The sequence below is a fragment of the Athene cunicularia genome (genome assembly GCF_003259725.1).
Source record: "Athene cunicularia isolate RWA chromosome Z unlocalized genomic scaffold, athCun1 chrZ_part2, whole genome shotgun sequence".
Lineage (NCBI taxonomy): Eukaryota > Metazoa > Chordata > Aves > Strigiformes > Strigidae > Athene > Athene cunicularia.
The window spans coordinates 19,888,343-19,904,953 of NW_020799143.1; the positions used below are offsets into that span (position 1 = coordinate 19,888,343).

At 36.6% G+C, this 16,611-nt stretch overlaps 1 protein-coding gene across 4 annotated transcripts in view; it reads left to right on the forward strand.

The window, feature by feature from the left end:
- Positions 1 to 16,611, forward strand: part of PCSK5 (proprotein convertase subtilisin/kexin type 5) — a 245,810-nt gene that overhangs the window by 106,931 nt on the left and 122,268 nt on the right. For all 4 annotated transcript variants that reach the window (XM_026866351.1, XM_026866352.1, XM_026866353.1 and 1 more), the window contains one exon: positions 12,897 to 13,109. In XM_026866351.1, the coding sequence (XP_026722152.1) occupies positions 12,897 to 13,109 (213 nt within the window). The remainder of the gene's footprint in view (positions 1 to 12,896; positions 13,110 to 16,611) is intronic.

Here is a 16,611-nt window from a genome sequence, read left to right on the forward strand (position 1 = left end):
AATATGATTACTCCTTCAAAATCCTGCAGAAAATAACAAATGACTGTACAGTTTTTCCATAGAGTCCCACAGAAACAGCACATACCATGAATTGAAATAGACATCTATTTAAAGAAAGGATACCGAGTAATAACTGAATTACTGAGTTTCTGAAATGACAACCTAACCCACAAATTAAATATGCTTTCAAAATTCTTCCCAGGATCAAGGTAAAGGAAGAGCAAACCAATTTTTAAACCTGTCTCAAGTACCATGATGTTCTGTCATCTCTAGGGTATTTTGTTTAATTCTATTAGATTTTCATACTTGAGTTCAAAGAGAAACCTTGGATACTTTGCTATCAAACAATTTCTATGCAAATATATAAGCTCCCTTTATATCATGCTTCTAGTTGACAAGGTCCTTTTCTTGAAAATAGTGTAGTCATAAGGGTGGAAAATTCTAGAGGCTTGTGTTTTAAATACCAATGTATTAGAAGTAGTAAACCTAATAATCTAAAATATCATTTCATTATAATCGTGTTGAACTGGCCTGAAAAAAATCAGACAAAGGGCAGTATATCCAAAAGTAACATATTCAAGAACAGATCAGGTATGCAGTGTCACATTTCACCCTGTGTTCAAGAACAAACACAGAGCACTGCAAAACATGATTCTGGCCAAATCATGTAATAAGACTGTGCTGAGTCTGGGACAAAAGGGAGAACACAAAAGCCTTTCCCTGATTCAGAAAGCTAACACCTAAGTACCATTGGATTTTAAGATGACTGTCTATCTGACAGTCTATAAGCACAATGCTATAAGCACTTGAGAGTCTTAGGCTTGCTGATTCATGGCTCCGTGATACAGTATTCAAACTAGTTCATTTCTATTCATGCAAATAAGTCTGTTATTCTGGGATCTTTCTCAACATCATTTGAAGAGTAATGTGTTTCAGATATTCTGACTTGTTCTTTCACTGCTGTTTGGCAAAAACTTAATAGTCAAGTTTCTGGATATATGACCCCTGTTGATATTTTATATTGCAGGGTTTCAGAGAGCTGGTTATCTCACCTCTCCAAACGTCTCGCCAACTACATGCCTTATGTTGTTGTTCTGCGGTATGCATAAGGTAGTCCAAATCAACAACAGGGCAGGTCATCCTTAATATAACCTGAGAGGGCAGAGAGGTAGGGAAATCTACATGGCAACTTTTGGCTTTCTGCCTGTGTCAGTGCAGGACCTTCAAGTTATTGCCATGACACCGTTCTGTTTAGCAAGCTGGACACAAGCCAAAATGTTTGATGGACATTAATGATCAGATGCTGTGTGGCCGAACCTCTTATGAGAACGCGGCTTGGTGCCTTCCCTTCCATCATCACTGCCCCTTCTCATCTCTCTCGCTTCACCAACTTTGGCTGCAGAGTGTGTGTTCGAAATGCTTTCTGGGAGCAGAAGGGTCTCACAACCACTAAACACACCTCCTACCCACATGCAAGAGAGAGAAAGGGAAGAGAAGGGAAAGGACAAAAGAAAGAAAAGTATTTCACATTATTATTAATAATAATAGTATTATTATTATTATTATCATTATTATTATTACTAGCTCTATATGCTTTTACTTCAACAGTGGAAGAGATTGTTCATAATTTGCAAGTGTCCAGGCAAAGGTTTGCTGCCTGTCTTGTACCACAAATATTTCTCTTAAATTTATTTATCCTGTCATCATTTCTCTATATCATCTTGAGTATGCCGTGTTGCCTACACAAATATGAGTTACTCTGTTCTGCTTTGCCACAGAATTGCACTATAAAAACTAAAGACAGAAGTTACTGCAAGAAGATTTCCTGTCAGATGTGTCAAAATAACTTCCAAAATGGCTGTTTTATAAACTGAAATATTGTCATACGCAGAGGTTAAGAGCAGATCTGTTAAACTGCGTTTTGTGTTTGTTCACCTTGTACAGCTATTTGAGCCTGAATAACATATCTGTGTGTATGTATATCTCAGATCAGATCATATATAGACATATTTTGTATGCACAAGGTCTCCTGTGCATTTTGAATTAGCTGACCAAAAACTATTTGTTAAAGATCAACCAGAAGAATTTTGTGGTTGTGGCTGTGGTTAGGAAAGACATGACTTTCAGTATGCTGATGTAACCTAAAATTAGGTCCTAGCACTTATCTGTTACATGATTTCTATATATACTGTGTATTACATCTATGATGTAGTATCTGAACATGTGATGTTGTAGTTACTTCAGCATATCAAGATGAATTTTGGGTGTGTCTGTACTACAGGTGGGTGCTACGTTCCAGAACTGGTAAAGTCATATGGCATTTTAACATTGTAATTCTTCCTTCTGACATCAGGAGACATAGCACCATTGGCTTGAAGTAAAATTTGTAGCTCTAACAACGGAAAAAGCAATTGTCATCTAGTCCTGGCCTTCATCATCAGCCAGATAGTAAAATTTCATCCAATTATTATGGCATCAATATCCCTTTTTTCTTGATCCTTCTCATTTTCTGTATATGTTTTGGGAAGATCCAGTCTTCACAGAAACCTGTTATGTCCATGGCAGTGCAAGTCACTAACAACCTCCACAATTTAAAAGATATAGCTTGTTGGTCATTTGAATTTCTTAGTTTCCCCCGTAAAATACCTCTTCTGCCATGTTTGTGGTGTATCTTATGTATTAGAAATCTCCATACGTAATTAATTACAAATTTTGGCCAAGTGATCTCTTGGATAAATTGAATTGGAACATAGGGACACAAGACAGGAAATGACCACATAGGTCATCCAGTACAGTTCTCTACAGTCACAGGCATCATGTCCTATAATTACATTCAGCAATTTCTATTCCCTCTATTTCTGTTGGGAGGCTATTTCACAGCCATCACTAATCTATTGGTTAGAGACTTTCTTCTCAGTTACAGTCAGTTTACTCATATGCAGTTTTCTGCCCATTTGTTCCTGGGCCAAAATTCTGCTTCAGCTTAAATACATTTTCTCCTTCCATTTTTGAGTTTGTTTATAGAACACAGTCCCCTCTCAGACTTCATTTTGATGTGACAAACAAACCACACTCATTAGTCACTTAAAAATTAGGCCTTCCATCTCCTTGTTCATCAGAATGGTGCTTCTTCCCACATCTTCTAGTCTGAATTCTTTTCTTGAATGCAGGTGATTTTAAAGACTAGATTCACTAACATGTTCTTTCCTTTTATGTCAAGATCACCTAAAAACATTGTTTCTTTGTCTCATCCTTAAAATACTCTAGTCATAACTTCCTTAACTCCTGTGTTTCTCCAGTACAGCCCACATAATCTTCAGTGCAACAATTTCCACCTTCACCTTGCTGTTATATTACCTTTCGTTTTCTTTTGTTTCATTACTGAATTCTGGAGGACTCATCACATGTTTTGCAGAAAACAGACAGGTTCTAATACATGTATTGGCATAAAATAAGTTATAAGAGAAAAACTTAAAAGATTTACCTGGAATTCTAGAGCACGTATTGCATTTTAACCTGTTTCCGTTAATGCTCACTCTGTCCTTCAAATTCTGTTCTACAGCCTTTACAGTAATGTTTTGTATATTCAGTTTCATTCTGTTAGTCAGAATTTCCAAACCACAGTTCATTCCTGTAGTTCTTTCTGAAACACTTTCTGTTTCCCAGCATTATTTTTTTCGATCATGGATACCAGAATGTGTCATGGAAGTTGTAGCTTTCTCTATGCATAGGTAGTACTGTTTCCCTATTCCCTGCATGTGTCCAGATTCACTCAGCTTACTTGATCCAAGGAGCAGACTAAATTTTATGGCAGCTCATTGCCAGATTATCTTCACAACCCTAAACTCTCTTTCAGAGTCAGTGCTTTCCAAGAATTTGTCCACCCTCCTGTATGTCTTACCAAGAAGCTTCATTTCTAGGTCTCATTACTTTGCATTTGGCTGATACACATATCTCAGGACGCCTTAATGGCTTTGCTGATGTGGTTTGTGCTTGATATGATTTAGTTTTCTCCAAACTGAGATTGCCCAGCAAAAAACAGGTAAGGTGACAGCCTTAACACATCATTAAGTTAGTAATCATTTTTTGCTCTAGCATTTGCACATAGTTAGCAAATTTCAGTATTCAGCCAAAGCAGAATTAGGGTTATTGCTTTCCAGTAAATGAAATAGAGTTTATGCTCATTGATACCTGGATGAACTTTGATACTTTGCACTTTATTTTCTTTCGGAAATATATAAACAAAGCTAACCTTAAAATTTCTCTCCTTTGCTTTCTGTGAAATGTGATCTTTTTCAAAGACAGTCAATGTGTAGTACAAAAAATAAAGAAGCAGAAAAAGAAATAAGATACCAGAAATGTTCTTACATTGCATTCAATGGAATATACAATTCCTAAAAGGCAAGAAAATTTGGAATGAGAGTTACAGGAAAATATACCTCAAAATGTCCAGTTTCCTTACAGTGTCACAAAGTGTGTTGGAAACCAAAACTATTTAGTTACCTCATCCCATCTCACACATATATGGAATCTTGTAACAAGCCAGAATAGTGTTAATGCATTTGGCCGTTCTTGTCAAAAGTGGCTTCTGGTTTTGGGTGCCCAGCCTGAAACAGGTGATATATTTGAACATAAAAACCCACACCTTTCTTGTTGTGGGGTAAATCTTAACTTGGAAAGTCAGTACTGAAAAGCAGCTTTTGCAAATGGTGCTTTTCCATATACTTAAGTATATACATTTCAGAAAGTGCATTTTTAAAACGTAAATCTGGTTACTTTATGTGCATAAATCACATTTCTGCTTTACTCATGCACTTTAACAACAGCAGAATCTATGTATTTCCGCATGTCATGTGGAAAAAATATATTTCTGAAAGGCAAATTTCTGAAATTTTAGTGTCAAGAGTTTTCTGTACATCGAATTTAACATAAGTTTAAGGCACAGAACCATGAGGTCAATGATTTTGCGCACAGCGAAGTGATACAAGCACATTGTATCTTCCTAAACAAATGCAGAAACTGCACAGAGTGATTACTGTAGTCCTCAGTTTGCAGTGGTAGAAGTGGAGCAGCCTTGTTTTCTGGCTCATCTACTGAAAAGAGCTAAATTTGCAGAAAATTTGAGGTTCTTCGTTGAACCTTAGAAGTTCAAGAGACATCTGAAAACCTGAAGTTTTCCACAAGGCAGAGTCTAACGTAAGTAGTGAAACAACAACTGTGTGGATCTGGTAACCATGGACTCCTCTATAGAATGTTTAATCAGACGGTAGTATGAAGGCGATAAGAATTGCCTGAACCTGCTCCATAGAGTGGGTGTTTGTGTGAAGTGCATCCCGTACCCAGTCCTAACACAGTTATCTTTTTTGTGCACTGCCTGTTTACTTTGGCTTTGCCAAAGAGACAATTTCATAGAATCACAGAAACATAGAAAGTTTGAGTTGGAAGGGACCTTAAAGATCATCCATCTCCAACCCCCTGCCATGGGCAAGGACACCTTCCACTAGCCCAGGTTGCTCAAAGCCCCGTCCAGCCTGGCCTTGAACACTACCAGGGAGGGGGCAGCTACAGCTTCTCTGGGCAACCTGTGCCAGTGTCCCAGGAAAGAATTTGTTCCTTGTATCTAATCTAAATCTACCCTCTTTCAGTTTAAAGCCCTTGTCCTAGCACTACATGCCCTTGTAAAACGTCCCTCATAATCTTTCCTGTAGGCCCCCTTTAGGTACTGGGAGGCTGCTATAAGGTCTCCCCAGAGACTTCTGCAGGCTGAGCAACTTATAATTATATTTCACATATCATTAACTAGAGACTCTTTCTGCAACAGACATTTTGGAAAATACATCTTTTGTTTTATCACAGATGTTTACAGTATACATCTTGTTTTATTCCAGTAACAATGTCAACAACAACAATAATAGTAATTATAATATGGAGAGATAGCCTGAACCAGAACTACGATTCATGTAGCCCTGTAGCCGGCTCTATTTTGTTTGGGAAAATGAGAAATTCATTCCAGCATTCCACAGGTTCAGATTTCAGGTTTCAGCCAACACTTCTTTTGGTTGCACTTTAAGCACTAATTATAGCTCTGTGGGGAATATCTTGGAGCTGTTAAGCTGTTGTTCTAGTGAAGAGTAAAATAGAAAATACACCACATGCACGGATGCATAGTGAAATGTTCCACTGATATATTCCAATAATTATTGTGTTAATGCATGGGTGCTTGTGGTTATTCAGCATGGGTTTTTAATGCACAAATTAAAATACTTTTACGCTTCAGTATTCTAAAGGTATCATATCCTATGAGCTAATAAAATAAATTTTTCTTTCTTTTGTCATGATTAATTATTTTGTCTTTCCCTTTCTTAATTGAGAAGGTTGTTCAGAAGTAGCCAGAAAGTTTAACTTATTAGCAATAACTTGTCTTTTCAAAAATATAATGTAATTGTTGCTTTTTGTGAGTAGTGACAGATTTTTGCATTGTATATATATTGTGACTATGCCTGTTTCAGCACTGGAAAGATGTTCTTGTCTTGTTAGTTTTCCTAAGATTAAAAATATGACTGCTAATATAAAAACACAGGAGTCAAATTTTAGATATTCCCTCAAACATGCATCTTTATGTACACCTGATAGGCTTATTACTTATTTCTTCCTAGATATCACAGGTGCACATTTTTAATGTACTGATGCACAAATATGAATTTTTCTGAGAGTGTGGCTGCCTCACTAGAATTAATGGCCTCAGAAATTTCTCCATTTGTTCATGAATATTTGCTTCCAAAATTTTTGCAGCCAAGGGGGCTGTTTTTTGTAAGAAAAATTGTCTGTTTGGCTACATTCTGATAGCACTTCAGAATTGCTGGCTTGGACTCCAGCTTACCATTATCTGTTTTGGAGAGATGCCTGTTTTCAATAAGAGTGTTCTGCAGTCTACAGAAGAGTCTCTTAAGGGTGGTGTGCTAGACTCTTTTTCATTCCCAGATTAGAGGTTAAGTAGTCTGGTAGAAACTCAGCATGAGCTGGGAGATGCTGCTTCTCAAAAGCAAAATGCTGCCAGTCAGCAGATGGGCAGTACTGTGCCTCTACACAGGGCAGTGGTGTCCAGCTCCCAGGGAGCACAGAAATCAATGAAGCTGGAAGCAAGGAGATGCTGCCTCTCACAAGTGCATCTCTCAGGATGCTGTGATCCTTGGTGCCTAGCCCTGCAGTGCTTGTACTGTGCTGCACTCAAAATCCTGCCTGCATATTATTTTTTTTAGGTGTCCAGAGTACTGACCTCTGTTCTGCACATTCAGTTATGAGCACTTCCTCTTTAGCAATTAAAAGAAGCCGACCTATCATGGGCTACTTTTTCCAGCTTCAACATCAGGATCAATTTCATTTCCTGGCAGTAGTTTTTGTTCTTGGAAGGATTAAGTAATTTTAGAATAGTATTGGGGAGAATAGAGAAAATTAAATGTTTAGGCTCTAGGTATGGATAGTGTTCCTTCTCTCTCCATTTTATGTTTTCATGATTTGTTTTCTGCTCATGGATGTAGGATTTCCAGCATATTGATGTCAAATTACCTCTCTTTGACTGCAGCCCCTGTACCTGTAACTACTTCAGGTTAGTGATTCTGTCCTCTGCCTTTCTGGCTCCTTCACATTTTCTCCTCTGTCCCTTGGTAAATTTGATCACTTCTGTAGAGACAGCAACTCACCCCATAGGCATGGAGGATTATTAGGGCATTTGATTTCGGGGCAGAAAAACATTAGGACTCCCAGGCTGGATTACAAGCTTGACTTGTAAAGCGGTGAATGAATGTCCAGTCTAAACGTTGTAAAATAGTGTGAATAAATCTTGCTCCAGTGGCTTAAAGTACACCTCATAGATGGAAACTGTTTTTATTAGATGGAATTGTGCTGGAAGCAACTTGAAAGTATGTGTAGTTGCTGGTTGTCCTTAGATGAGTGTGTGAAGACCTCTACCTTATAATGCTTCCTCCAGCACCAACAAGGCATTCACACATCAAGATGTGGTTTGTATGTATACATACACACACATACAAACGCTTGGCGTGGGGGATGTTCCTTTAATAGTGTTAGGAAATTCTGCAGATGTCGTTACGGACATGTTCATACTGGCTCTGATTCTTGGCAGACTAACCCTTCCGTGCTGTTGAACTGGAAAAAAAAAAAAAAATCTTTCATATCACTTACACTGCTTGCAGTTTGCTGACCAAGGAAAAGGAGGCACTAACAGAAAAAAAGTCGGAATGCCCCAAGATTCTTGTGCCATGCTTTCACAGGTGCAATTTCTGCCTTGTGGCCTTTTTGTCATTGACCCGAGTCTGTTTTGTTCAGGGTCAGCTCTCTGTTGCGTACACTGGCTTTGCCCAGAAAATGTACTAGAAAATTGGACTGTGACTAGGTCAATAGTAAGGCTTAGTTGTCAGCAAAGGACTTTTTCTTTTCCATAATGGAACACTTGACTTTTTTTTCTAACTGGCATTTTATGCAATCTATAAAAGCAGACAAAACAAAAAGAGAACATTTCATAATAGTCTGACATGTGCACTGACAAGCACAAGTGCAGTTACGGACACCAGAGTTTGTAGGAGGGAGTCTGTAGCTGTAATTGCAAGTGGAAGAGCAGAAACAACACTGTGCCAAGGGGAATAGGTAATACATTTTTAACATCATGGGACAAGCACTGAGTGTACTCTGCTGTGCATGCACCCTCGTCTAGGTCTCTGCTATAGTTCACTAACTTTTAGTTTTGCTCAAGTTGTACCCATATGGTTTGTAAATGCACCTTTGCTTTTGAGTAATAAGTGACACATGGCTTCTTTGGCAACTCAAGGCTTGACTTTTCATCTTGACACCCTTGGGCATCTGGCAGATGACAGATGATAGATTTAGACAAACAGTAAGAGCTACAGAGTACCTTGCATATGTGTTTATCTTAACTTTTTAATGCAGTCCAAATGTTATTTATGTATTTAAAGGAGACCAGTTGGGAATGGCATTCACATACAGTAGGACAGCTGATGCTGTTGCTCTAATTACTTGTTTGGTACAGTTACTAGCAAGTTTATAATTTCCTGAGCATGACTAGGTCTACTGAATTAAATCAGTGTGTTTGGAAACAGGGAGAAAGAGGAAACCAACTGGTAGTTTAACAATAGGCAATAGATGTAAACCAGAACTTATTTACTCGATACATTATTTTAGTCAGATTGAATTTAGTTGGGGGGTATGCTGCTTTTTTTTTTTTTTTATTAAGACAGCCATTTGCTTTGTTAAATACTTCCAGCAGCAAGTTCTTTAGTGTATTTTCTAGACTGAAGGTAATTATGTTATTTTCTGTGAAATGCTGAGTTGTTAAATGTGCAGTATTGCAGTGTGTTAGAGGAATGGGAATTATTTCTTTGTATGTTTTAGAAAATACTCTTTTCCATTAGTCAGTGCTCCTAATACTTTTTTTTTTATTGCAATAACAGAGATGTTGATACTTTATATATTTGCAGGAGACATTCGTTTTGAGGAAATACTTGTTATTATTTATTTACAAAAAAACTTAGCATGGAAAGGTAAATTTGGGTGCAAGTATCTGTTATTTTTAAAGCCCTGACATTACGATTAAAATCTAAATTTGTGTTTATTATTTTTAAATACTGCATTGCAGAATTTCTAACATCCCTTGGTTTGTTTTCATCAGAACTACATTTTGTGCCCAAAAATGTATTCACATACCTGTTTCTTCAGCTCATTTTTCCTTATTAGTACAGCAGCATAAGTATGCATCTAAAGAAATATAGACACGTTCTCTGTGCAGAGGAGCTAATAATTCAAGGGTTACTCCTGCAAAATTTACACAAAGTACAGTCCTACCCTGCTGTGAAAAGGTTTTCATTTATGAGTGGGACAAATGTTACACTGATGTTGGCAGACAAAACTAGCTGATGATGACAGCAGAAAAATGACAGGTGGACTGTTATTGATAGGATATTTTCCTGTATGAATATGATTTTGAGAATTTTTTTTACAAATTTATTTTTTCTTTTAAATGGAAGACAAACTTCTGGACAAAATATTAAAATAATTAGATTGATTTTTTTCTCCTTGGATCTGTGGTTTGATTACCCTGAATTGTTGTTTCTTCTCTCTTGGTTGGTAGGTTACTCCAAATTTCCCATAGTGTATCGATTTAACCAAATGTACTTAGATAATACTGTGCTTTTGAGAAATGGGTGTGAAGAAGAAAAATGTAAAGTTCTCCAGAGAGCAGAAACTTGTAAAAATTCATCAAAAAATGGTTTTGATGGAATATTTTGACATGTTCTGGATGTAGGAGTGTGTTTGTATGATATGCTTTTGTCTGTGATTTCCACCTGCCTATGCATATATATTAACATTGTTGGGGTATGTCTATGTAGGAGAGAAGTTGTTTTTTAAGAGCAATGTAGGACCAGACAGCAATCTGTACATGACTCTGAAACAGATGTCAGAATTGATGGAGAAGTCAAAAGTGACCACTGAGGAGACAGAAGATGAAAGCAAATAATAGAATACTGCTGGGAAGCATGATTTAATTGCAGTAGATGATGGGATGAAACCAGAACAAAATCAATAAATATCAAGCAGAAGCACATGAAAAAGTAGAGAACCAGGCTATCTTTAGCGTAATCCTCCCATCCCATTCCCCACAAACATCCAGAGGGCTCGAATTTCTGTCTCCCTGACCTGCTGGGGTAATAAACTGGTGAATATGCATGAAATAATCTTTCAGTTTACCCTTTCTTTCATCTGTCTCATCAGATGTTTTCAGAATGGAGGGGTAAAGATATGCAAAGGGAGATGACCAGGTCATAGAATGAAAGAGAAATGGTTCATAGCCCCATAGAATGAATGAGAAATAGTTCCAGCCCCGTGAATTTGCAAAACACATCCCAGTGGTGTTGGGATGCACTGAATCAGATCATGCTGGCTGAGAAAAGCAGACAGAACAAGAACCTCAAACGGAAAGGGGGTTTTGATTTGGCGAGAGTTCATAATATGGGGAAAGAGAGCTGTAACACTTCATAAAGGTTGTCTTTAAAACAATTATAAATGTTGCTATTTTGCAACTTTTTGTTAATGTAGTAGCTAAGATCAACTAAAGGAAGTGAAAGAAGTTTAAGTAGTTACACTTCCCGGCTGGTCAGACTGATCTTGTCTGGAGAATGTGGATTTCATAATACATTTAACTTGGCACCCTGGGATTTTTTTCTCTGCTTGAAATGTTTTTTTAATGAAAAGTTGCATTTTAGACACAAAACCTTATGTAAACACTAGCCAGAAGAATTTGATATTTAACTTACTTTGCTGGAGAGAAGAGCCTCTCCAGGTAGTATACTTTTATTAAACTCACAAAATGAAATTCATCATTTTAGAACTCAAGCCTGGATTGTGAACTGTGAGGGGGTTTTGTCTTGCACTGATATATGTTCAGTTGTGCTCAGCACAAAAAAAACCCCAGTGAAACCCCTCTGAGCACCTGGATTAAATGAATTTTTGAATTGCTAATTGTTTAAGATTGACCTGGTAAATGTCCAACAGCTGTCTAAGTTTTTTGTGGTACACAATTGCGCTCTGTTTAGAAACAAACAAACAAACAAACTCCTCCCATGGCCAAGCAATTAATTCATGCAGAAAAAGTGGTGCTTTATGACTTAAAACACTAATTTATCATACACAGGGATGAACCTAGCCCAAAACCAGGTAACCGAGTAGATACTACATGATGAGTTGCAAGCAAATGAGATATAATTGAAAATGTTAGCATAATTGTAACTGAGAGGGATGTCCCATGTTTTGAGAGAATGTCATGTAAGAAGAAGTGACATTAAGATTTAGCTTAATCAAAGATAAGCTTAGTCCTACGGTGAACTTTTCTGTCTGACCAATAAAGTGTTTCCAGATAGTACCTGCTGATAATTAATGCACATCATACAGGTGCATGAATCTGAATTTTATTCACTGGTGTGAAATATGTAAATATATATATATGTAAGTATATATCAGCAGTACAAGTTACTGATCATCTTCATTTTTCATATCATGCCTGTTTAAGAGTACTAGCACTACTGAAAATGTTTTGAATCATTTGGAGAATATATACCTTTGTTGTATTAAGAAAATATGAAGGTGAGATTACCTATTCCAAGTCCTCATTTGAAATTATGAATATGCCTAAGTAACTTGCCCAACTAGTCATATATTTTAAATATCATGCCAAACTACTGCTTTAGTGCTTCATTAGACTAGATTATAAGGATCTTTTCTTTTTGTCCATTTTTGTTTACATATTGTGTTGTGCATTTAGCATTCATAATGGACTAGAAGGGTTGGACTAGATGACCTTCCCACCTCAGGAATACTGTGATTTATAGTGTCTGTGAAACAGTGATGCTCTGGTTCACGGTATAGAATGATACCCAAACAATACTTAGTGCTACCAGACAACTCAAGAAGAAGCTGCTAAGAGCACCCTAATAAATGAAAAGTATCATGCATTACAAAGTCTTTTAGTTTCAAGTATGGTGTTTCTTTTCTTTTCCCAATCCAATATGATGTAATGCTTCCTCTGAGTCTTCAACACCTCTTTCTTGGTACAGCTGGATAGCATAGATGCAGAGCTACAGACACTGTATAAAAGTTGTTTCTAAGGCTGCGTTCATACCACTCTTCTTCTGACTTTTTCTGATGTCTGATTCTGAATACTATATCCTGTTTTCATTTCACATTCTTCTCAGTGAACTAGTTTCTTAGTAGTCTTTTGTAGATGTCTTTTTGTGGGAAAAGGCTTGTTCATTAAGCAGGTGAGGGGGAAAAGAAGAATTAATAATCAAATCTTCTGTGCTATTTCCAAACAGGGACGGAGAGGCTTAGGTTCAGTCTTTGTTTGGGCATCTGGAAATGGTGGAAGAAGTCGAGACCACTGCTCCTGTGATGGCTACACCAATAGCATCTATACTATCTCCATAAGCAGCACAGCTGAAAGTGGGAAGAAGCCATGGTATCTGGAAGAATGTGCATCCACACTAGCTACAACATACAGCAGTGGGGAATCCTACGACAGGAAAATAGTACGGGTTTTAAATTTTTTTTTATGTATATGCATTTGTGTTTTACATAGTGACTTTGGGGGAGGGAAAGAGAGCTGATTTATACTAATTAGTGGACTGCTTTAGAAAAAAATCATATGTCAACAGGTTCATTTAGACACAGCGTGTTACTCTGTTGGAGTCACCATATTCTTTGAAACAAGCGTGGGTATCTCTGCATTTTGCAGTGTAATGCAGTGCAAGTATACCCAACTCATAGCAAGTTTTTGTATTCATCTAGTTGCTGCCAACCCTGAGTGAATCTTTCAAAGATCCTATTGCCACTGCCACTGAAACAGGTTTCCTTCATTACCAAAATCTTGTAGCCCATCTGTAGGCCTCAGAACATGTTCTCCTTTTGGTTTTAATCCAGTTATAAATAACTTTCATATTTTATACACATTATATTTGCAGTTTTCATACATACCTATTTTATTTTGATCCAGCATCATTCCTCTTTTACATTCTGTGATGGTTAGGTGTTACTAGTGTTGCTGCCTGTTCAAGATGCTGATATATTTATTGTAAGGAAGAATAAGCCTGGTGCTCACCTTTCCTCTATTGTTCCTCATCTTATTCCTAAAAAGACAGCATCCATTTTGCATTATGTTCTCATCTTGGTGGAAGCTGGCAAATGGTTTTAATTGTGTTTGATAATCTCTTGATACCATTAGTATTGTGTGCTGTATCTGCTTTTTCAAATTGAGTGCCTTCAGTATACTTTCCAATATTCAATATACTTCTTCTTCTAACTTTCTAAACCCTTATACTAGGATTAATCGGGTTTGCTAATATTGTCCTCTTCTCTGCTTATTTATTCTAGTGTGTAATTTACAGATGCTAATTTCCTCCTAATCAGAAGACATAGAGATTTTGGTTTGTGGGTTGTTTGTTTTGGTTTTTTTTTTTTTTTCCCCTGGATGTTTTCTTAAGTATCCATCTAATATTATCTTCTTTCTGGTCCTTAGCAGACACTTCTCTTGGTGCCAGTAAGGAGTTAAAAATTCTTGCAGCTATGTTTATTTTAATACTGTCCGCCTTGTCTTTCAGGATTCTGGGATGCTAGCCATTCCTTCTTGGATTCTTCCTTATTTTCAGATGATCTAATTTTTGTTTTAAAATTGTTCTGAGGTACTTCTTCGTTCCAGTAATTTTTCTGTTCTTAACTTGCTTCTCTCCACTGAAACCTTATCTTTCTTCATTGCATGGTTTTGCTGTCCCGGATAAACAATAGTAAAGACAAGAAATTACTCTGTCTCCTAGCAGTCTTAATTTCTCTTTACATTTACTCATCTCTCATTACATTCCCTCTACTGTCATTTAAAAGACCTTCACTAACTTCTTCATGTTTAAGTGAGACTAATACAATACAAGGTGAGCAGAGATGACTGCGGTTCCCCAGCCTGACCTCTTGCTTAGCTGAGTCTGGAGGACTTCCGTGAGTCCTTCAGATCCAGCAGTTGCTGTCAACTTGACAATAATTTTTATAAATATAATCTTGCTTTCAAAGTTTCCAGTGATAGAAAATCCACTTAAATTTAGGGCACATGGTTTTAATTACCTATTGTCATTAAAAGATTTCTCTGTTTGCTATCTAGCTCCTCTAGCTTCAATTTCTAGGTATTTAGTAGTCTCACAGATTTTGTTGCTAGTATGAAGAGCACTTCAGTTGTCTAACATCTTTCTATCCAGGTAGCCTGATCTGTTAATCCCTTTTGATAAATGAAGTTTCCTGCATCATTCTGTGTAAGGCATGTTTTCTTATAAACCCTCTCCCATTTTATGAGCTTTAAGCACCCAAACCGGACACACCAGTGAAGTAGTAGCAGTATCAGTGCCAAATGCACAGGAAAATGTGTATTTGTGAGTGCCAGCTCACATATACATTATATATTATATTATAAATTAGGCTTCGCTGGGACTTGTTAGCTTCACTGTCACATAATGTGTTCATCATTTTGTGACACCCAACCCACTTTCAGAGCTCCTGCTTCTCTTTTTCAGAGTTGGTCATCCAAGGACAGATACGAATGTAGTTATGGTCTTTTTATTGCATCATTTATCACTTTCTCTTTTTCAAAGTTTCATGAAATACAACATGCATCAGAAGATTCTGGTGTTTTACTTCAGGTCTTTGATAAAAGCTTTAGGTCATACTAAGGTCAAGAACCAAGTTATAGAAGACCTGATTAAAAACAAGGCTCATTTCTTATATGTCCTATAAGCATATATATAATTTCTCTGCTTCTAAGTATATATCTGATTTCTTACATATGCTTACATTTTGAAACCTCATAACTATCCCATTTTAAATCTACATATTATATATCATGTACATTTTTAATCTCTTAAATATTTTTTTTAATGTGCAGTATCACATTATGTGTCCTGTAGAATCCTGACTGTACTAATTTCAATTACAGTGGTGGCCAGAGAAAAAATACTCCAGTACTTTATGTTGTCCACCATTAAATATACCACTAATTAACTAATTTAGTAATAATTAATTTAAATCCTGTATCAGCTCTTTTATACTAGATAAAAACTTGGCAAATAAATGAAATTTATAAGGACAATACACTTACCCTTTCAAAATATTGACACTGTGCCAGTTTTCTTTCGATCTTGTGAAACTTTTCCAGTGTTCAAATACTTGCTAAAATCAACAGTAGAGTCTGACATGTTCCCTTTCCAGCTCTTGTAAAAGTCTTTGATGCTTCCAAACTTTCTGATTTAAACTTGATATTTAAAATATTATGATCTACGTTTTATCATGTTCGTATGCTCTGAAAGCTTAATTTAGACTTTATTCCAAAGAGGAAGATTCAGTGAAATAGTCATTTACTATACACTGCTATTAACTATTCTATTATTTCTGGACAAATAAAAGAGTATTGGTTTGCGGGTTCTTTTGCTTCTGCTATGTTTGAAAATAAAACATCCTTATACTTCATTCTGTTCATGTAGGCTTCACCATTTGATCTTGTCTTTCTGTACCACATCTGTGCACCTTCTGTCTTCTAATTTACTATCCACTTTGTCTTTAATTCACTTATATTTACTTATTACTTCCTGCATGTGTCAATACTTGTTTTGTTGACCAGTATATCCTTGCTCTTTTTTTTTAAATCTAGTAAAATATCAGTATGTTTCTCAGTACTTATTTGTAGTTTTCTACTTAGCTGATTTAATCTTTGTGCATTCCTCTGATTTGTTTAATAACTGTAGTTTTCTTGATGATTGTCTTCCATTCTTTTCAATAATCATGGACTTTCTGCTTTTACAGAATTACGATTTCAGTAAGAGAACATTGCTTATTTCTGACATGTCACTCCCTTATGACTTACACTAGTATCAAAAACACCTGGAGGTGATCTCACCTTTATTGTTAAAGACATTCATATGAAACATGAATATAGATTTTTAGTTTCCTGAAGTATAGTACCCATCACTTCTAGAATTTATGCACTCTGCTAATATTTGA